The sequence below is a fragment of the Rhinopithecus bieti genome, unplaced genomic scaffold, assembly GCF_001698545.2.
Source record: "Rhinopithecus bieti isolate Rb0 unplaced genomic scaffold, ASM169854v2 scaffold_9769, whole genome shotgun sequence".
Lineage (NCBI taxonomy): Eukaryota > Metazoa > Chordata > Mammalia > Primates > Cercopithecidae > Rhinopithecus > Rhinopithecus bieti.
In genome coordinates this window covers 266,314-288,012 of record NW_016806163.1, presented here as the reverse complement: position 1 = coordinate 288,012, position 21,699 = coordinate 266,314, and the positions used below count along the sequence as shown (strand labels likewise).

At 57.3% G+C, this 21,699-nt stretch overlaps 1 protein-coding gene across 1 annotated transcript in view; it reads right to left on the bottom strand.

Moving 5' to 3' along the window:
- DOT1L (DOT1 like histone lysine methyltransferase) overlaps positions 1-21,699 on the bottom strand; it is a 70,697-nt gene that overhangs the window by 37,918 nt on the left and 11,080 nt on the right. Inside the window, 6 exon segments of the mRNA XM_017874877.1 lie at positions 383-445; positions 849-943; positions 3,459-3,687; positions 4,903-4,966; positions 8,416-8,490; positions 14,952-14,995. Of these exon segments, the coding sequence (XP_017730366.1) occupies positions 383-445; positions 849-943; positions 3,459-3,687; positions 4,903-4,966; positions 8,416-8,490; positions 14,952-14,995 (570 nt within the window).

Sequence of the window (21,699 nt, the reverse complement as noted above, 5' to 3'; positions counted from 1 at the left end):
CAGGAACCCGTCCAAACAAGGCTGTCCCCGGTGAGGGATGACACCCCACGGACGCTGCAGCCGGCCCAGAACCCAGCCTGTCCCACAGGCCTCCGTTCCGTGGAGCCCCGAGCCCGTTCCCTGAACTGCCTCTGTGCACCGCACGCTGCCGAGGAACAGAAGCCATGTCACAGAGGATGGGAGGGACAGTGCCAACAGAGGCACCTGCTGCGGGCTCAGAGGCCACGCCCAGGCAGCCCTATGAGAACCAGAGGGGACTCCAGGGGGCATGCCATGTGCCAAAAGCCATGTGCCAACATTGGCAAGAAAGGAGGGGCTAAGAGGAGGGTGGGAGCGGGGATGGGGCCGGCGATGGGAGCCAGGGCGGAGCGATGGCACTCACTGTGTATTCTGCATGCTTTTTTCCATACCATTTCATCCACTTCCTGAACTCGCGGTCCATGGTCTGGAAGGAAAGAAACCAAACGCCCATTACAAACTCTCAGGGCAGCGGGGCCTCAATGCGCCCGCCTGGGCAGGCCACCCAAAACACCCCACTTCTCAGAGGGCTGTGCCATGAGGTGGAGCTGAGCACCTCCCGCCTCGCTTGTGGCACGTGCTGTGAAACAGGCTCAGAGACGCCCCCGCAGCGCTTGGGCAGGCCTGGAGGGCCGGCCTGTGATGGGCCATGAGAGCATGCGGGCACCCTATTCACAGGCACACCCTGCAGGCAGCTAAGACGTCTTGGGCCTGGAAAGAACGCCGCCCAGACTCGGAAGTCCCACAGCAGTGGGGTGGAGGCACCCAGGGCATCACTTTCTCTGATGGTCCCCTGCCTCCAACACACCCCGGCCCCCAGACCTGCTCACCTCCGCATACTTGGCCGGGATGTCTGCTTTCTCGACGCCATAGTGATGTTTGCAGTTGGTGGCAGCGGCAACCTGGAGCACGACCTGGCCCACACCTGTGATCAGAGAGATCCATCAGATACCACACAGCGCTCAGATGCCACACGGGAGGCCATGCCAGCCTCGGAGACAGAGGCCACAAGGATGCAGCCATGAAGACCCACAGGGGAGGCCACAAGTCTCCACACATATCCGATGCTCCAAGGTCACTCAGGGTGAGACCAGGCCCCCAGTGGAGCCCCCACGAGGGGACGATCATCACAACGTGTCATCCATGGACGTCACTTGGTGGCCCCCGAAACCAGAATTCATTTTGAGTCTAAAGTCCCTATGTGGTGTTCACTGTTCAGACAGGGCTGCCCAAGACTTGGCAGGTCTGGAAAGGCTCCCGTCCACCTCAAATTATCCCCGCGTCACCACCACACAGACACGCAGCAACCTGGCTGATGAAATCTCACCGCACCCCAGGAAGGCTCATGAGCAGGACTGGACTGAGACTCGATGTGGGGTGGGAGAGGCAGTAAGGAGCCCCTGCAGTCAGGACAGTCTCCCAGCCGCCGCGGTTTCACAGCATCAGCACACAACCCAGCAACCCCCAGCTCTAAGGGAGAAGGAGGGAACGGGGGCTGCAGATGTGCCAGCGTCAGGAGGGCGGAGGCAGCAGCACACACTGGGGGTGTCAAGCCGCCTCTCCTCCGGTTAGGCAGCTCTGCGCTCCGGGGAATGAACCACGGCGCAACCACAGCAGGCACAGACTGCCACCACCACACCAGCGGGAAGAGAAGCACACAGGGACAGGGGCCCAGAGCCGGGCCAGCAAGTGCTAGGCCGTCACCTAAAACATATAAGCCTTTTTAATTTTTTGTTTTTGAGACAGGGTCTGATTCTGTCGCCTAGGCTGGACTGTAAGTGGTGAGATCCTGGCTCACTGCAGCCTCAATCTCTTGGGCTCAAGCAATCCTCCCACCTCAGCCACCCAAAGCACTGGGATTACAGGCAGGAGCCACTGATCCCAGCCAGATATGCCTTTTTTTTTTTGAGACGGAGTCTCACTCTGTCACCCAGGCCAGAGTACAGTGATGTGATCTCAGCTCACCACAACCTCCGCCTCCAAAGTTCAAGCAATTCTCCTGCCTCAGCCTCCTGAGTAGCTGGGATTACAGGCATGTGCCACCACACCCAGCTAATTTTTGTACTTTGAGTAGAGAAGAGGTTTCATCATGTTGGCCAGGCTGGTCTCGAACTCCTGACCTCAGGAGCTCAGCTCCGCCCGCCTTGGCCTCCCATAGTGCTGGGATTACAGGCGTGAGCCACCACACCCAGCCAATATACATTCTTTTTATTGCATTTTTAAAATTTGGAAATAAATTTAAATAAGTAAACAGAGATGGGGTCTTGCTATGCTGACCAGCCTGGTCTTGAACTCCTGGCCTCAAGCAATCCTCCCATTTCAGCCTTCCAAGCGCTAAGATGACAGGCGTGAGCCGCCACACCTGGTCTGTGCAAAGTCCTCTTGGTCCCTGCCCTCGGGGCCCCTCCCCCACATCAAAGCCAGGACTGTGGAGTGGGGCAGATGTGGGGCTCGCACGCCTGCAGGCACAAGGTTCACATGTCCATCGAGGTCCAAGAAGCCCAGAGACAGTGTACACACTGTGGAGAAGGGGCCTCCGCCGTCTGACCCTTGTCGGCTGGTGGCCCCGTCAGCCCTGCCTGGATGGGGTGGTCCCATCAAGAACAAGTCAGGCTGATGAGGTTGTTCCTGAGCGGACCGCTCATCTATGCCTCGGCCAGTCCACGCCGGGGCTGAAGAGCCAGGCCGTGCCGGGGCTCAAGACAGGGCCGGGAACCTACACCTGGGGCCTGGTCTCAAGGGGCCCTGACCGTGGTTGAGAGGAGATGACACCTCCCAAGCAGAGCCTGTCGCCTGTCAGACTCTGAGTGCAGGGAGAGGCTGAAAGAATGCCAGCAGGTGGGAGGTGGTCTGTGGGGACTCACCGAGGCCACCCTGAGCCCCAACCTGGGAGGGGCAGGGCATGGCCCAGACGCAGGGGTACTGAGGGAGGCTGGGGATGCAGGGAAGGCGAGAGGGCCTCCATGAGCCCAGGGAGCTGGGGTTTTCCTCTGCATGGGACCTTTCCAGCCTCTGCAAAGGGAGCAGATGTGCCCAGGGAAGGACCGCAGTAGGCTGTAGTGTGGGTGGGGACTGGGCTGGGGCCCATGCTAGCGAGTGGCAGCTTCTGGGAGTGAGCGACAGAGGGGCACAGGTCTAGCTCCCCAGCTGGTGGGAAGCAGGGGAAAAGCAGAGTCTCTGGGCACCTGGAAGGATGGGCCTGGTCTGGAACAACTGGGTTCCTGCGATTTCTCCCCTCTGGGTAGAGCCCCGGGCTCTGGGGAAGGTCAGGGCTGGGGAAAGGAACGGACCCACAACGGGACAGAAGGGCCGGGAAAAGGAAGCGCCCTCCACGCCAACATCGCGAGTCCCGTTAAACTCTTCTCCAAGCAGGTGTGGGTCAGGCACAGAGCATGTGGCCTGGAAGTGCACAGCAGCCGGGCGTGGCGGACGACACTCACCGCTCCCCAAGTCCACAAACAGGTCGTCGTCGGTCATCTTGATCTCGTCGATCATTTGGGCCACCAGGTCGAAGGAGGTCTCCCCGTACACCTCCGGGGAGAAGGGCTCGTAGTTGTTGAGCTTCTCGGGGTCAGTCACCGAGTGGTTGTAGACCTGCTGCAGGATATGGCGCAGGAGCCCGGTGGACGGCCGCGTGTTCAGCTTCATGGGCTGCGTGGTGCCCTTCCACTGCAGACGGAGGGTGGCCTGGCCATGTCACATAAACTGTACGGCTACAGGCTGCCCAGCCCCTCCACCCCTGAGACCTAGGCCCTTTCCCAGCAGAAGCAGGGAGCCGGCTACAGGGCCTCTCGTCCCCCTGTGGGGTGGCCGCCAGGTTCCCAGGTTGGTTTCCAACCCAGCCCCATTTCCTACAAGCAGCAAAGCAGCATCCCCAGAGACAAGCCCCATCTCAGAGGGGTCCCAGGAGGCTCCTCCTCCCACCACAGGCCTCTCTCCTCACCGGCAAGACCACCGAGACCACCATCCCTCCTCTGGGCCGAGGTGGCAGGGTGGGGGCGCTGATACCAAGGGACCCCCATCAGGTGCCCCGAGCCCCGTGAAAGCCTTGAGACTACCACACCTCATCTGACTCAACCACCTGGAACCCCGCCTTCCTTCCCACCGCCTGCAGCAGGCTGAGGTGGTCCCCTCTCGCCCCGGCCAGCTCAGTTCTCAGGGCCCTCAGAGCTGCATGCACGTGGTGAGGGGAAGCCAGGGCAGGGTGGCAGGCTCATGGGGTGGCGCAGCCCAGCCCCACTCAGGAGGGCTCAGTGAGCCCATGCCGCCCCCAGCAGGACTCCCTCCACAGCAAGACCTTCAAGAAAGAGCTTCCCTGCCCTCATGCCCCAGGGGCCCCCGGCGCCTTCTAGAACATGGGAAGCAGCACGGTCCCCTCCCTGCTACACCCCAGCTCGCTGTGTCCCCCGTCCTGTGTGAGGAAAGCCTCACGAGACACGGCAGGACCGGGGTGCCCAAGGGTGCAGCCCAGGCCAGCATCCAGCCTGATGAAGGCAGGCGGTTGTGGGGGAGGTACAAGGGGAAGGCCAGTATTCACACAGCCTGGGGAGGACAGGGACCCACCTCTGCTGGGGCCCGTGGGCACACACCCAGGGTTGCAGAGGCATGTGCAGACACCACAACCCTCAGGGCCCTGCCTCAGCACACAAACCACGGACAGCTCTGCGTTGGCACATGGCCACAGCACGCAGTTGGCATGACCCACGAGGACAGAGCCCAGCCTCAGCAGACCCCACACTACTCATCCACAGACCATGGTCCCCCCATGCTACACGTTCCAATCCCTGGGGGCTCTAAGGGAAGCCCTGTGCCACAAGGTGGTGACGTAAGGGCTCTGGGAGCCTAGCACTACTACTGACCGCCTGGGCAGGGCAAGCCACCTACCAGCTGGTGGATGCTATCGATGGCGCGGTTGTACTTGTCGCAGAGCCTCTGCATGCTCTCGAAGCTGAAAAAGGCAAGGGAAGGCCCTGGTCACACGGGCCAGAGCGAGCCGCATGCATAGGAGGGGACAGCACACGGACAGGGCAGGCTCCAAGGTGTGGTCTCTGCCTGGACAGCCACTAGCCAGCTGCCGCCAACGACCCGTCGTCTGGCGAGAGCCCCGTCACTTTCACCCTGATGGAGATTTCAGCGTTTGACGCACAGGCGAGAGGCCGACCGAGAGTCCGGTAGCAGGAAAGCCTGAGCGCCCTCCGGGGGGGCGAGTCCTGACCTGCCCCAGGTTCCCCACACAAGCCGAGCGTCCAGGTGTGCCTGGGAGGCGTGGAGGAGAGAAAGAGGCTCGAGGGGGGACTCGGGCCGGCCCAACAGCAGGACCCCTGGGGCAGGGGGCCAAGAGGGTCTTTCCTTGCCCTGGCCTGGGCGGACGCACGACATCGCCAGGAGGTAGGTGAGCATGGCTGCGGGTCCCAGGCGAATCACTGGGCCCCTCTGACTGGGCCCATGTGCAGGAGGGAGGAGCACTGCCCCAGAAAGGGAGGGCTGGCCCCACCCACGCCCACCTGCTTCTGGTGCACGTGTGCCCTTCAAAAGCTCCGACTCGCGTGGCGCGGTGCGCAGGTGTGTCACGCTCAGACGCTGGCCACAGCCAGTCCCCGTGGGACTCAGTCCCCCGGCAGCGCGCTCTGCCCCCGCCCTCAGACCCCTAGCCACAGGGCCGTCCTTCGTTTACCTGGAAGGTGTGGCCAACAGCATCCAGGGAGGCCAACCGGGCAGCAGGGCCCACCTGTGCTCAGGGAGTGCCCACGGTCTGTGGGGCATGTGAGCCACAAGAAACACAGGCCACGCCCAGGCCCAGGCTCAGAGGGGCTTCCAGGGTGGGGGCAGGCCTGCTGCAGGGTCTGCCTGGCCTCATCTGTCCAGTCTCGACCTGGGATAACTTGCTCATCTTCCAAGCCTGTTGGACGCACTGGCAAAATGTGGACGACAGCATCTGTTCCACCACTTCAGGTGTCCAGAGCAGACCAAGAGACAGGAGGAGGAGGGGTAACCTCACTGTCACACACAGTGGCTCTCACCGGGGACCCCAGGAACATGGCGAGGCAAGCAACAGATGGAGACAGGGACCCTGCTCGGCACCCTGCAGTGCCCAGGACAGCCCCCGCCAGAGAACAATCCAGTCCCCAGCACCGAGGGGACCTGCACCTGTGCAGGGGGCGGGGCGCGGCTGGGACTTTCCTCCGCCTCCTTCCTCCGCCGCCTCCACGTGCACGCAGGCAGCTTCCTCCCAAGGGCAACCCCAAGAGCCTGGCAGATGCTCCGAGACGTGGCTGCGCAATCAGACCCCTGCTCCCGCCCCAGCCCCAGCCTCATGCTCTTCCTGCCTCGCCCGGGCAGCCCTGAGTTCACCTGGGCAGTGTGTGCCCCAGGTTCACACTTTCCGTTCCTCATAGGAAAACCTGTGCTCCAAAGGCCAGGTTCACGCTTTCCTTAAGCAGCAGCTGCAGGGGATAAAGCAAGAGAACTTAAGAGCAGCAAACACTAAGAACAAAAGCCAGCTGACAGCCCCGGGAGCACAGCCACACAGAACCTGGATCACCCGGAGGACGAAGGACACAGGGGCGGAGGTAGCCCAGCTGGTGTGAAGGGCCAGCAGGCACCGTGTGGGCCTCGGTCCATGAGCAGCATCTGGCCAGGGCCGGATGATCCAACAGAGCCAGCCTGCTGCCTCCCGCCTTCCCCACAGCTCCGGGGAGCAGTGCTGGCCCTTCCTGTGTTTTCACTTCTACACGCCGCCTTCAACCCTGACAACCAGACCCTCCCAAAATCATCTCTGCATACTCCCGGGAAGAGACCCTTCCCTGGCAGGATGTGCAAATGCAGGTGCTCAGAGGAGCTGGGCTGTCCTTGGCCTGAAGCCCTGATGGCTCGGTCCCTCGGGTGGTCCTCCCAGCTCCAACGATTACCCCCTGCCCAGCCTGTCCCTGACGTCCTTCCAGCCTTGGCTAAGCCCATCCCACGCGAAGGGGAAGGACGCCACACACCCACGTGCAGGGGCGCCGTGAGCACAGCGTCTGACACGCTCGCTGCTCAGAGCCAAGGCAGACGCTGGCCACACACAAGTGAGGCACCATAAGCGCCCCAGGTTAATATGAAACGGCTCAGCCCAACAACACCCACCCACGCGAGGGGCCTCCGGTTCCTCATAAAGCTCCTGATCACTGGGAACTTCTAGGTGATGGGAGCATCTTTTGTGTAGGTCCAAGCTGCAGTAAGAAGCTTAGCGAGAGATGGAGGCAATCATCAAGCAAGTCTCCAAGAAGCCTCCGTGAAAACCCGAAAGCACAGGGTGCAAAGAGCTTTGGGGTGAGTGCACCCCAACTCCACGGAGACATAGCTCTGTGCAGGGCCCTGCAGGCCCCTCCCTGTGGACCCTGCCATGCGGCTGTTTATCTGCACGCTGCATCACACCCTTTATACTAAACCAGGGAAGGCCCAGCACACCATCACGCCTGATGAGGGATGGCGAGAGGCCCGGACTTGCGGAGCAGGTGGTGTGAAATCCACAGCAGCGGGTCGGCATGGAGGACCCTGCCAGCAACGCGCTTGTCTACTTGTGGGGTACCAGGGTGCTGACCAGGGAATGGGCAGGGCTTAAGGGAGGGGCACAGGATCTCGAGGCTTACTGAGGCTGAGACCGCTGACCACAGACACAGGAGCCCCTCCCACACGCCCCCGAGGCCGGAGAGCCAGGTCAAGTGCAGCCATGTGCTCAGCCTGGGAGGGCGCCAGGGCCCTCTAGGCTTGACTCTCTGTGGAGAGGGGCTCACCTAAGCTCACAACAGCATAGCCCTTGACGGAGGACTACTCTGTTGATTTCAGACTCCCAAGAGCTGAAAAAGGCGTCAGCCTGGAATGTCTTCCTTCTCAAAGAAAAACAAAACACTTCCAAGCAAGCATTCCAGAGACAGCCCTGCCCCTCTCCACCCACAAGACCCTCCTCCAAGACCCAGAAGCTGCCAGGGCAAAACTGCTAACAGCCACAGGGCTGGAGACAGAGGGACTAACTAAACCCAACTGAGATCTAAGCAGAGCTGCCAAGGAGCCTAAAGTCGCCCAGGCCCTCCCAGCAGCCTCAGGCAGGAACTCGGACTTCTGGCCGTCAGCCGCCCGCTATAAAAAGAGCCATCACTAGCGCAGGCTGACTCCACACATGCCAATCCCACTTTCCACAACCGGAGTTTCCAATTCTGTCCAGCCTCTGACAGCCTTTGCCAAGAGTTGATAAACATTTCCTACCAAAATAACTTTATGGTGGCCACGGCCAACTCTAAAAGGAAATTTCAGATCAGCTTGCACCATCTAAGAAGAGCTAATTATAGGATGCGTCCTCCTGTCCTCCCCAAGAGCCAAGTCTGTCCTCAGAGCGGAGTGGCTGGGCAGGACTCTGCTTACCTTTTGGTGTCATAGTCAATTAAAACGTAATTCTCCATAGCGAGCTTGAGATCCGGGATTTCTTCACACACCCATCTGAAACACAGCAGCAGAAACGATCAGGAGGGATTTGGTTTTTTTGGTTTTGTTTTTTGTCTTTTTGTTTGTTTGTTCGTTTTTGTGACAGAGTCTCGCTCTGTCACCCAGGCTGGAGTGCACTGTTGTGATTTTGGTTCACTGCAACCTCCACCTCCCGGGTTCAAGTGATTCTCCTGCCTCAGCCTCCCGAGTAGCTGGAATTACAGGCACCCGGCACCACGCCCAGCTAATTTTTGTATTTTTATTAGAGACGGGGTTAGGCCATGTTGGCCAGGCTGGTCTCGAACTCCTGATCTGAAGCAATCCGCCCACCTCAGCCTCCCACAGCGCTGGGATTATAGGCGTGAAAATCTTGAGCATTACCAGCATGTTCTTAAACACTGCATCCTCTCCAATAGAAAACAAACATCCCTACCACTCCACTCAGAGTGGAGAGAGAAGGGAGGCGTGACTTCAAAACTAAGGCTATGATGTGCACCATGAAGCTGTTACTGAAGCACACTGATTTCACATGGCTTCCAGGCCACATACCGGTGGCTCTGGGGAGCTAAGTGAACGCACCCGCTACAGGGCTGGTCTAGGGACCCACTGGCCACATCAGAGCTCAAAAAGCAACCGATCGACTAGAAACTAAAGTCAACTGGTGCCAGGTGTGGTGGCTCATGCCTGTAACCTCAGCACTTTGGGAGGCCGAGGTGGGTAGATCACGAGGTCAGGAGTTTGAGACCAGCCTGACCAACATGAAGAAACTCCATCTCTACTAAATATACAAAATTAGCCAGGCATGCTGTTGCATGCCTGTAATCTCAGCTACTCAGGAGGCTGAGGCAAGAGAATCGCTTGAACCTGGGAGGTGGAGGTTGCAGTGAGCTGAGATCGCGCCACCGCACTCCAGCCTGGGCACCAAAAGCAAAACCTCCATCTCAAAAATAAATAAATAAATAAAATAAAGCCAACTGGAATTTGAAGATTTAACTAATCTCAAAATACAGCAGAGCTTCATCAACAAACACTGCCAGGAAAAATGAGGCTGAGGGGGCCATAGATGAAGAGACGGAAACAAACCAGCCCATGAAAACTCTTTGACCTCACTTGGATCCTGATACCATATTGAAAACGATCATGAAGGCCAGGCGCAGTGGCTCTCGCCTGTCATCCCAGCACTGTGGGAGGCCGAGGCGGGTGGATCATCTGTGGTCAGGAGTTCACGAGCAGCCTGGCCAACATGGTGAAACCCCACCTGTACTAAAAATACAAAATTAGCCAGGTGTGGTGGCACATGCCTGTAGTCCCAGCTACTTGGGAGGCTGAGGCAGAACTGCCTGAACCCAGGAGGCGGAGGTTGCAGTGAGCCGAGATCATGCCCTTGCACTCCAGCCTGGGCAACAGAGTGAGACTCCATCTCAAAAAAAAAAAGACCCAATCATGAAAGGGGCATCATCCCTGCAGAACTTACAGACAGTAAGAGGAGAATCAGGGATACTAAGAAAACGGAGCCAGGTGTGGTAGTTCATGCCTGTAGTCCCTGGCACTTGGGAGGCTGGGGCAGGAGAATCACTTCAACCTAGGAGGTTGAAGCTGCAGTGAGCCAAGATCGCGCCACTTCACTCCAGCCTGGGTGACAGAGCGAGACTGTCTCCACAATAAAAACAAAAGAAAATGGTATACCAACAAATCCAACAGCCGCAATGAAACATCCCCCGAGGGAAACGAATGACCGAAACCGACACAGAAGAAACAACAGCTCCGCAGCTCTACACCTGTCAGAGTTCACTTCCTAGAGATGGCTCCAGGCCCTGACGGCTTCACTGGTGAATTCCATCACACACTGACAAGACACAACACTAAACCTACAGAAACTTTTTCAGTTTTTATGCAGCCAGCATCATCCTGACACCAAAACCATAGAGACACAAAGGGCTGGAAAGAAAGGACAAGAAAGGAAACAGCCGACCAACATCCCCTACCAACACACCCCACAATCCCTTAAAAACGTGAGGGAACTGGACAGTGGCACCTCACAACCACGCGCGGCACCTCCCGGGGAGGAAACGCTGCTTCACTCTAAAATTAGTCACTGCAATTCACCAAAGGAACCAGGACAGAGATCTGAGCAGCCCCACGTGGGCAGGTGGGAAAGCATGCAGGATGGCATTTGGTGCATCAGGACAGTACCCACAAGAGGCTAGAAATGGAAGAGCACACCTTCTACTTGAAAACGGCATGGGATCAGTCACCGAGCCACTGTGACAGCAGCAGGCCCACCTTCCCCAGCCACCTGGCCTGCGGGTCTGCAGGAGGGAACAGGGAGGGATGGGGGTTCGGCCTCTGCTCCTCACTCCTCTCGACCTGCTAAGTCCAGCTGGCAGCTTTCCGGAACTCTGAGAGCAGCTTCATTGCCCCCACCCCACACCAAGTCCCTACCCGGCCACAGACTCCAACCAGCTGGCCAGGACCCAACCTCAGGTTCAGGTGCCCCCGAGACCCCTCCACACTGAGAGACACAGCATCCTGTCAGAAGGGCTGCAGTACCTGCCCTCTGCGATTATTGGTGCCTCTCGTCACCCCTCCCCAGCCTGGTCAACACCTGCACACCTGGACGACACCGGCAGGGGACCCCACGACGCAGATCACGAAAAGCCCCAGGCACTGAGTGAGGCCCCCGAGATTGACGTGAGCAAGGCCGTCTGCAGTTACTTCTCATCACATCGTCCAGGAGGTCCTGGCCAGAGCAACTTGGCAAGAAAAACACTCAAGCAGCAAGCAGCCTGAAAGGAGCAGCCGTATGGCGTTCACTCAGTCCCGTGGTTCTGCGCCACAGAGCACGCTAAGGGATATGTGTGGACGCCGCCAGAGCTCAGCACAGGCAAGGCCGGCAGACAAAAGGGAGCAGTCTTTATACATACTGGCAGCAAAGGATTGTCAAAATGCCACATAAAAAAGCATCAAAGGCCAAGCGCAGTGGCTCACATCTGTAATCCCAGTGCTTTGGGAGGCTGAGGCGGGTGGATCACGAGGTCAGGAGTTCGAGACCAGCCTGATCAACATGGTGAAACGCCGTCTCTACTAAAAACACAAAAATTTGCCAGACGTGGTGGTGGGCACCTGTAATCCCAGCTACTTGGAAGGCTGAGGAAGAAGAATTGCTTGAACCTGGAAGATGGAGGTTGCAGTGAGCCGAGATCATGCCACCGTACTCCAGCCTGGGTCAGAAAGCGAGACTCCGCCTCGCAAAAAAAAAAAAAAGCACCGAAACAGGAATACCTGGAAGTGACATTGTTTAAACACCCCTTTCCCCAAACTGAACTGCAGGCTCAAACCAATTTCTAGAAAAAGCCCACTTGGCTTTTCTGGAGAAATGGAGGGGCTGATTCTCAAGTGGACATCCAAACGAGGAGAGCCTGGGACAGCCAAACCATCTTTAAACAACAGCCCTCCCCGCACTTCGGGAGGCCGAGGGGGCTGGATCACTTGAGGCCAGGAGTTTGAGACCAGCCTGGCCAACATGGCAAAATCCCATCTCTACTAAAAATACAAAAGTTAGCTGGGCGTGGCTGCAAACACCTGTAATCCCTGCTACTTGGGAGGCTGAGGCAGGAGAATTGCTTGCACCCAGGAGGTGGAAGCTGCAGTGAGCTGAGATGGCGCCACTGCACCTGAGCCTGAGCAGCGGAGCGAGACTCTGACCCAAAAAAACAACACGGTGGGAGGACATGCTTGGGACACTGGCCGTATGGGGACTGAATGGTGTTTGCTGTGTAAGAAAGTCATCAATGTTTCTGGGGGAAGTGAGACAGAAAAGGTCTGTGCAGCGTCACACTGTGAGAACCCTGGTCATGTGCTGGGGACGCATAGCAGAAAGCAGCCTCTCCAGGGGGTCTGAGTTTCGAGGCCTCTGCCTACATCACGGATGCCCAGGTGTTGGTGCGCACCCCTGTGCCTGGACCCCTGCTCCCTACAACACTTAAGCTCCAGATGCACTCCCCAGAAAACACACAAGGTTCAAACAAGACAGTCAGCTCCGGCCGGGCGCGGTGGCTCAAACCTGTAATCCCAGCACTTTGGGAGGCCGAGGCGGGCGGATCACGAGGTCAGGAGATCGAGACCATCCTGGCTAACACAGTGAAACCCCGTCTCCATTTAAAAAATACAAAAAAACTAGCCAGGCGAGGTGGCGGGCGCCTGTAGTCCCAGCTACTCGGGAGGCTGAGGCAGGAGAATGGCGTAAACCCGGGAGGCGGAGCTTGCAGTGAGCTGAGATCCGGCCACTGCACTCCAGCCTGGGCGACAGAGCCAGACTCCGTCTCCAAAAAATAAAAAGACAGTCAGCTCCGAGCCCTACAGAAGGAGAGCATGCAGCCAGACAGGCAACCTCACCATCACCACCTGAGATCCAGGGGCCCGGGGTCTCCTCGGCGAGGCACCCTCACCATCACTGCCTGAGATCCGGGGCCTGGAGTCTCCTCTGACCCCAGAAGCCTGTGCGGGCCACTTCCCATGGGGAGCAGATGCAACTCACCTGCTGCCTGAGCACCTCGAGACCCACCAGCAAGAGCCTGGTCACAGGGGGGCTTCCACACCTGCTGCACCAAGACCCTAACCCAGAGAGACTACGTCTGGGCATCACTGGCAGAACCTGCACAGACAACACTGACCTGGGGAAGCCACAGCACTGGAGCACTCTTTCTTGTTTGGGTTTTGTTTTTTGAGACAGGGTCTCACTCTGTTGCCTGGCTGGTGGGTGGTGGCACAATCACAGTGCCACTGGTCTCAAGTGATCCTCCTGGGCTCAAGTGATCCTCCCACCTCAGCCCCCCAAGCAGCTGGGACTACAGGCATGCACCACCATGCCCAGCTAATTTTTTACTTTCTTGTAGACACGGGGTCTCATTATGTTGCCCGGCCAATCTCCAGCTCCTAGATTCAAATGATCAACGCTCCCAGCCTCCCCAAGTGCTGGGAGTCCAGGCACGAGCCACCATGCCCAGCTGCACATTCTTATTTATTTATTTATTTATTTGCAATGGAGTCTCACTCTTATCACCCAGGTTGGAGTGCAGTGGCACCATCTTGGGTCACTGCAACCTCCACCTCCTGGGTTCAAGCTATTCGCCTGCCTCAGCCAACTAGCTGAGACTACAGGCACCCGCCATCACATCCGGCTAATTTTTGTATTTTTTTAGTAAAGACAGGGTTTCGTCAGGTTGCCCAGGCTGGTCTCGAACTCCTGGCTTCAAGTGATCTCCCTGCCTCAGCCTTCCAAAGTGCTGGGATTACAGACGTGAGCCAGCGCACACGGCTTAAGCGTCCTTAAAAAGACTGCAGGGCCCTATGTGAGGAGCACCCACAGAGGCCCACGCCAGCACAGTCTTGGCCCCTGGCTGCAGTAAGAGAAACCCAGGCAGAGAGAGGCGGCCGGCTGCCAGGAGCATGCTGCAGCTGGGCTGGGGCTGGGGCTGGGGCTGGGCGGGGGCTGGGCTGGGGCCCAGCTGCCTGATCCAGAGCCCTCCCTCCAACCATAACACCAGGATTCTTTTACGAAGAACAAAGGGGCCCCTACTCCACTGCCTGGTCCACAGATCATGACATTAAAAAAAACCAGATCCCACGTTCTAAGCACAGGCCCTGGGTCAGGCCCACCCTGGCCAACCTACACAAACGATTTTACTGAATCCTCAAACACCCTGGCCAGGGAGGGGCTGCCGGGCCCCAACAGTGAACCACAGTCCTCAGGAGCCAGGGCCTGGCACAAAGCCACCGGCCAAGAGCAGCTCGGCGTGGCCCTTGTGGCAGCTGCAGGCCTGGACAGATGCTGGGCGTGTGCACAGGCGGTGTCCTCACACCCAGCATGCCAAGGAACAGCCCAGCAAGACGCCAGGGCCACATGGACACATGTGGCCTCCCTGCAGGTCCACACAATGAGGGTTCTGACCCTGAGCACCTGAGACAGGCAGAATGCCGGCCACCATGGGCAGCTTCCCAGTGGGCAGCAGAGAGGCACCCGGAGGGCCTCCCTGCACTGTCGCTGCAGACCCTGGAGCCCAGGCTGGAGCTCACGAGGACGGCATGGCCTCCTCCTCCTGCCCATCCAAGTCACCCCCGGAACGCTCCTCTCTGTACCCATGGGGCAGACACAGGAGGCCGTCAAAGGCAGGTGAGGGTGAAGGTCAGCCCAAAATCCACAGTGGGGAGACTGACAAGGAGACAGAGGAAGGCAGTGCAACGCCCCTGGAGGACCCACTGGACACTCCACCAGCTCAGGACTTCTGCACCCACTGGCCAGGAATGGAGCTGGAGGAAGCAGCTCTACCTGACCCTGGGTCCCCCGATCCGCTTCGCAACACCTCCAGGAATCCACCCCTGCGGAAGCCATCCCCACAACAGAGTCTGCAGGGCACAGGTGTCCACGGAAGCGGCCCCGGGCTCTGAAGACAACACGCTGCAGGCCGTGTACTCACCGGATGGTCTCGATGATTTCATGAGCAGCATCGTGATGTTTGTCCTGAGAGAGAAAAAAGAGAGAGAGAGAGGGAGGTTTGAGACGCAGAGCCATCCTCCACCCCGTGAGCCCGTCGCTCTTTTCCCAGACAAGCGATGCCATCAACTTCCCACCTCTTCATTTCCCAACTGGTGCAACTCCCAAGCCCACCACCAGGGGGGACCACCAGAGACATTTCCAGACCCTGGACCACGACGGGACACAGACCTTGCCAGGGACCTATTCCTGGCACGTTGTGTCCTACCACAGGCAGAGAGCAGGGAGAGGCTAGGATGGAGTCTATGGCCCCCAGCCCTGCTTCTTTCCTGCCCTAGAGCAAACGGCCGCCCCAAGCTCTGCTCCACGTGTCTCCCCATTTTTTCCCTGGAGGTCAGCTGACTCAACACACCCCAAGCCCCTCAGGCTGCACTATGCAGGACCACCAGGAATTCTCCCAATGCTGCTCCAGCCAGGGAGCTCCAGCCTGGCTGGGAGTCCTGCTTTGGCAAAGGCCTGGTACGTGACTGCAGGTGATGGAGCCTCCACAGGGCCTGTTTCCCCATCTGTACCATGGGAAAAAAACCACTGGGCTAGCCCACTTGGGCGGCCGCGCCATAGCCCAGAACCTGCCACACCTAAAACCAAGTTCCTTGGCCTGACACAGACCCCTCCCTGTCCAGCACCCTGCCCTTCACTCTCTCTACAAGGCTAATGTCAAAGGCAGGTTCACACCCAGCAGGGCCACTCAACCCTCTCTGACTCCACATCCATCACCGAGAATCAGAGACCAACTGCACACCACCAAAATACTTGTGCACTTTCCACATCGCGTCTGCGTGCTACTATGCTGACATAAACCCACAACAGGCTGGGTGCAGTGAGCGAACTACTTGAGCCAAGAGTTCGAGGCCAGCCTGGGAAACAGCGAGAGCCCATGTCTTTTTTTTTTGAGACGAAGTTTCACTCTTGTTGCCCAGGCTGGAGTGCGATGGTGCAATCTCGGCTCACGGCAATCTCTACCTCCAGGAATCAAGGGATTCTCCTGCCTCAGCCTCCTGAGTAGCTGGGATTACTGGCATGAGCCACCACACCCGGCTAATTTTGTATTTTTAGTAGAGACAGAGTTTCTCGATGTTGATCAGGCTGGTCTCAAAATCCTGACCTCAGGTGATCCACCACCCTCAGCCTCCCAAAGTGCTGGAATTACAGGCCCGAGCCACCACACCCGGCCAGCCCATGTCTTTTTTATAAAAATGAACCATTTTTTTTTTAAATCCCCATGAGGCAAACGCCGTAGCAATCATCAGTTGCAGACGCGACCCGCTGGATGTTGCAATCCACAGGGCGCGTCAGAGGCGGCCCAGGCAGCCACACAGCCTCAGTAAGCCTCTCCCAGGGCAGAGAAAAAGCAACCAACGGAGCACCTGTGGACGCCACCTGACAAGGCCAGCGTCACCGGAGTGAGACACGCAGCCGCCACAAGCCTCCCAAGGCCCAGCGGGACCCAGCCCCCTCTGTGGGGCTCCTGCCAGGACGCAGAACCTCAGCACAATCCTGAGGAGCAGCCCAGCCTGACTGAGGGGTGCCACAGAGACCCCAGCGAGCTCTCCTCCAAGGCCAGACCATGGGAGACCCCCCCAGCTTTCCTTATGCACTGAGGGATCAGCCCAGATGGGGGAGACAGGAGACGCAAGGGCTCATGGCAGTGATGGGATGGGACGTATATGCCGCTGAGGCCACAGCTCCACCCACCTCCTGGTTCAGATCAGGGTACTGCGGTGAAATAAAGCCACATGGAAAGTCTCTGTGCGGTGCTTTGCAACTTTCTTCTCAGTCTAAAACCACTTCAGGGACGGGCGCGGTGGCTCACGCCTGGAATACCAGCACTTTGGGAGGCCGAGGTGGGCGGATCACGAGGTCAAGAGATCGAGACCATCCTGGCTAACAAGGTAAAACCCCATCTCTACTAAAAATACAAAAAATTAGCTGGGCATGGCCGGGCATGGTGGCTCACGCCTGTAATCCCAGCACTCTGGGAGGTTGCGGTGGCCGGATCACAAGGTCAGGAGATCAAGACCATCCTGGTGAACACAGTGAAACCCTGTCTCTACTAAAAAATACAAAAAATTAGCCAGGCGTAGTGGCAGATGCCTGCAGTCCCAGCTACTCAGGAGGCTGAGGTAGGAGAATGGTGTGAACCCGGGAGGCGGAGCTTGCAGTGAGTGGAGATCGCGCTACTGCAGCCTAGGCGACAGAGCAAGAACTCCATCTCAAAAAAAAAAAAAAAACAATAAAAACACATTAGCTGGACATGGTGGCACACAGCCTGGTAGTCCCAGATACCCGGGAGGCTGGGCAGAATCGCTTGAACCCAGGAGGGCAAAGGCTGCAGTGAGCCGAGATCGCACCATTCACCTTCCAGCCCTCAGCTACACAGCGGAGACTCCGTCTCATAAAAGAAAAAAAAAAAAAAAACACTTCAAAGTGAATGTTTTTGGAGTTTTGTTTTTTTTTTTTTTTTGTAGAAATGAGATTTCACCATGTTGGCAGGCTGGTCCTTGACTCCTGGCCTCAAGTGGGCTTGTCCACCTTGGCCTCCCAAAGATATGGTGAAACGCCATCTCTACAAAAAAATACCAAAAAAAAAAAAATTGGCCGGGCATGGTGGCTCACACCTGTAATCACAGCACTTTGGGAGGCCGAGGCGGGTGGATCACTTGAGGTCAGGAGCTCAAGACCAGCCTGGCCAACACAGTGAAACACCATCTCTACCAAAAACACAAAAAAAAATCTAGCTGGGCATGGTGTTGCATGCCTGTAATCCCAGCTACTTGGGAGGCCGAGCCAGGAGATTCACTTGAACCCAGGAGGCAGAGGTTGCAGTGAGCTGAGACTGCACCACTGCACTCCAGCCTGGGCTACAGAATGAGACTCCATCTTAAAAAAAAAAAAATAGCTAGGTGTGGTGGCACACACCTGTGACCCGAGCTACCTGGTGGCTGAGGCAGGAGAATCTCTTGAACCCGGGAAGCAGAGCTTGCAGTGAGCCAAGATCACACCACTGCACTCCAATCTGGGCAGCAGAGTGAGATTTCAACTCAAAAAAAAAAAAGAGAAAGAGAAATAGGAGGCAGGAGTGGGAGCTGGGCAGAGCGAGGAGCAGGGCAGGCGAGGGAGCAGGCGGCCCTTGCAGGCCCCTGACAAAGCGAAAATGGGGCCCCTTGCTCAAAGGTGGCTAACGAACTTCAACACGAGCTGGGCGCAGATCATGAGGTCAGGAATTTGAGGCCAGCCTGGCCAACGTGGCAAATACTAACGCCATAAATATTAGCTCTACTAATAATACAAAAATCATTGGTACTACTAATACAAAAATTATTGCCAGGCACGGTGGCTGACGCCTGTAATCCCAGCCCTTTGGGAGGCCGAGACGGGCGGATCACGAGGTCAGGAGATCGAGACCATCCTGGCTAACACGGTCTAACAAACCCCGTCTCTACGAAAAATACAAAAAAATTAGCCGGGCATGGTGGCGGCGCTTGTAGTCCCAGCTACTCAGGAGGCTGAAGCAGAAGAAAAGGTGAACCCGGGAGGCGGAGCTTGCAGTGAGCCGAATCGCGCCACTGCACTCCAGCCTGGGTGACAGAGCGAGACTCCATCTCACCAAAAAAAAAAAAAGTATTAGTACTACTACTAATACAAAAATTGTTAGTAGTACTAATAATACAAAAATGAGCCGGGTGTGGTGGCGGGTGCCTGTAATCCCAGCTACTGAGGAGGCTGAGGCAGGAGACTTGCTTGAACCCAGGAGGTAGAGGTTGCAGTGAGCTGAGATTGCACCACTGCACTCCAGCCTGGGCGACAAGAGCACAACTTTTTCTCCAAAAAAAAAAAAAAGTTCCTGCAGGATGTGACTGTGTGGGTGTGGCGAGTGTGGCACGCCTGGCCGTTTCCTATACATTTTGCGCTCTGCACAGCTCCATCCCACCAGCCACATGTCGGGTGCCCATAGCCCTGAGTGGCCAGTGGCTGCTGTCGGGGCAGTGGCGCTCCACACGCCTCCCCTCACGGGGGAGTCTTCTTCCTGCGGACCCCCACGGAGTGCTGTGGGATGTTGCAGGGTGCAGCCGGAAGCACTGGGTTCCGCATATCTGAAGCAAGAGCCAGATGGCGGCCTCCTCTCTGGTCAGGGGCTGGGGACAGGAGGAAGGGGTGCTGGGCCTGCTCCCTCATGTCGGGGTCCTGCTTCTGAGACTCCTTTCCTCCTGCTCACCGTCAGGGCCCACGGCAGGGCCCCCCTCCCTCCTCCCTCCTCCAGCTGGAAACCCAGCCTGCTGTGGTCCCTGCACTTCCTGTCTCTCCACAGCTTCTTCCCGGGTGGTCATTTGACAGAGGGCCCTGCCTCGCCCAGTTTCGGGGGTTTCTTGTCACGGGGAGTTGCTGTCTCAAAGTGGTGGCCATGGGAGCTGCATGTCTGGCTGGCAGAGTGTTTCTGGCTGTGGTTTGAGTGTCCTGAGGCTGCGAAGGTTGGAGGGGGCTGTGAGCCCGAGTTCCCCTTCCTGGGATTCACAGCCAACCACTTCTCACAGGCCCGGGCCTTACTGGAGCACAGAACATTCCAGGGAGCCAGATGACTCACGGTGTGAGGGCTGGAAACGCTCTGATTTACAGCGGTGTCACCTGCCCATGCCTGCTCTCCCTGGCGGCGTGACATTATTTTGGGGGCCACATAAGTGTAGTTCTAAAAATGAGTGCCCCGCAGAAGCAGGAGCAGGGTGAACTCGCCTCTGCAACTCCCGCGAGCCGTGCCCTCTGCCCCACGCCTGTTTTGTCATGGTGCCTCGTTCCCCGTCACTCAGCTAGGGAGACAGTGTCCCCACCAGGCAGTGCGCCCCGAGTTACTGCCCCCATCTCCTCCTTGCTCATGCTGCGTCCTGCCCAGAGGTGCCTTGCGGTGTGGGCTGCCGTGTGGACCGCGGGCTGGGGGCCAGGGCTTTCTGCAGACTTCACCAGGCTGTTCCGAATCCCGAAGGCCAAGAGGTGACATTCCCTCTGACGGTGGGTGGGTGTGCGGGGCCTGGAGAACGCCCGGCTGAGAGTGGATGTCTAGTAAAACGAGCCTCAGCCAAGAGGCGTTTCCAGCACAGACTTGTTCCTAGAGGGCCCAGGGACCAGGCAGAGCCAGGCCACAAAGGTTGGGTGACCATCCCAGGGCCCACGTCTAGAGCAGCACAGTTGGGTTCGTACTCCTGGTCTGTGCGTGGGCGCCTCTGTGCGAAAGAGCCCAGCACTGGCTTCCAGCTCTGGTGTTGGAGTTCCTTTTTTTTTTTGAGATGGAGTTTTGCTCTTGTTGCTGAGGCTGGAGTGTAGTGGTGCGGTCTCAGCTCACTGCAACCTCTACCTCCCAGGTTCAATGGTGCAGTCTCAGCTCACGGCAACCTCCACTTCCTGGGTTCAAGCGATTTTCCTGTCTCAGCCTCCTGAGTAGCTGCTGGGATTACAGGTGTTGGTCACCACGCCCGGCTACTTTTTTTCTATTTTTAGTAGAGGCGGGGTTTCATCATGTTGGCCAGGCTGGTCTCGAACTCCTGACCTCAGGTGTTCCACCTGCCTCGGCCTCCCAAACTGCAGGGATTACAGGCGTGAGCCACCGCGGCCAGCCCACACCTGGCTAATTTTCGTTTTAGTAGAGACGGGGTTTCACCATGTTGGCCAGGCTGGTCTCGAACTCCTGACCTCAGGCAATCCGCCCACTTTGGCCTTCCAAAGTGCTGGGATTATAGGCATGAGTCACTGCGCCCGGTCAGAACAATTTCTTAATTACATGATAAAATGATAATATTCTAGTTATACTTGGTTAAATAAGTTATGAAAATTTATCTCCTGGGCCAGACGCAGTGGCCCATGCCTGGGGTTCCAGCAACTTGGGAGGCTGAGGCAGGAGGATCACTGGAGCCCGGGAGTTTGAGGCCACAGCGAATCATGATCGTCACCGCACTCCAACCTGGGCAACACGGCAAGATCTCAACTCTAGAAAGATAAAAAATATTGGCCGGGCGCGGTGGCTCACGCCTGTAATCCCAGCACTTTGGGAGGCCGAGGCAGGCAGATCACAAGGTCAAGAGATCAAGATCATCCTGGCTAACACAATGAAACCCCGTCTCTACTAAAAATACAAAAAATTAGCCAGGCGTGGTGGCGGGCGCCTGTAGTCCCAGCTGAACCTGGGAGGCGGACTTGCAGTGAGCCGAGATCCGGCCACTGCACTCCAGCCTGGGCGACAGAGAGAGATTCCGTCTCAAAAAAAAAAAATTTTAAAATTAAAAAAGAAGCCAGACACAGTGGCTTATGCCTGTAATCCCAGCACTCTGGGAGGATGAGGCAGGAGGACTGCTTGAAGCTAGGAGTTTGAGATCAGCCTGGACAACATATTGAGACCCTCATCTCTTCAAAAAAAAATTTTTTTTTAATTAGCTGCGCATGGCAGGTGTGCCTGTATTCTCAGCTATTTGGGAGACTGCAGTGGGAGGATCCCTTGTGTCCAGGAGTTCAAGGCTGCAGTGAGCTGTGATCACACCACTGCACTCCAGCCTGGATGAACAGTGAGACTCTATCTCTAAAAAAAGGAAAAACAAAATTTATCTTAGCTTTTTAAAAATGTGGCTACTGGAAACAGTGAAGTCACACATGTACCTTGACAAAGTTTTTTTTTTTTTTTTTTTTTTTTT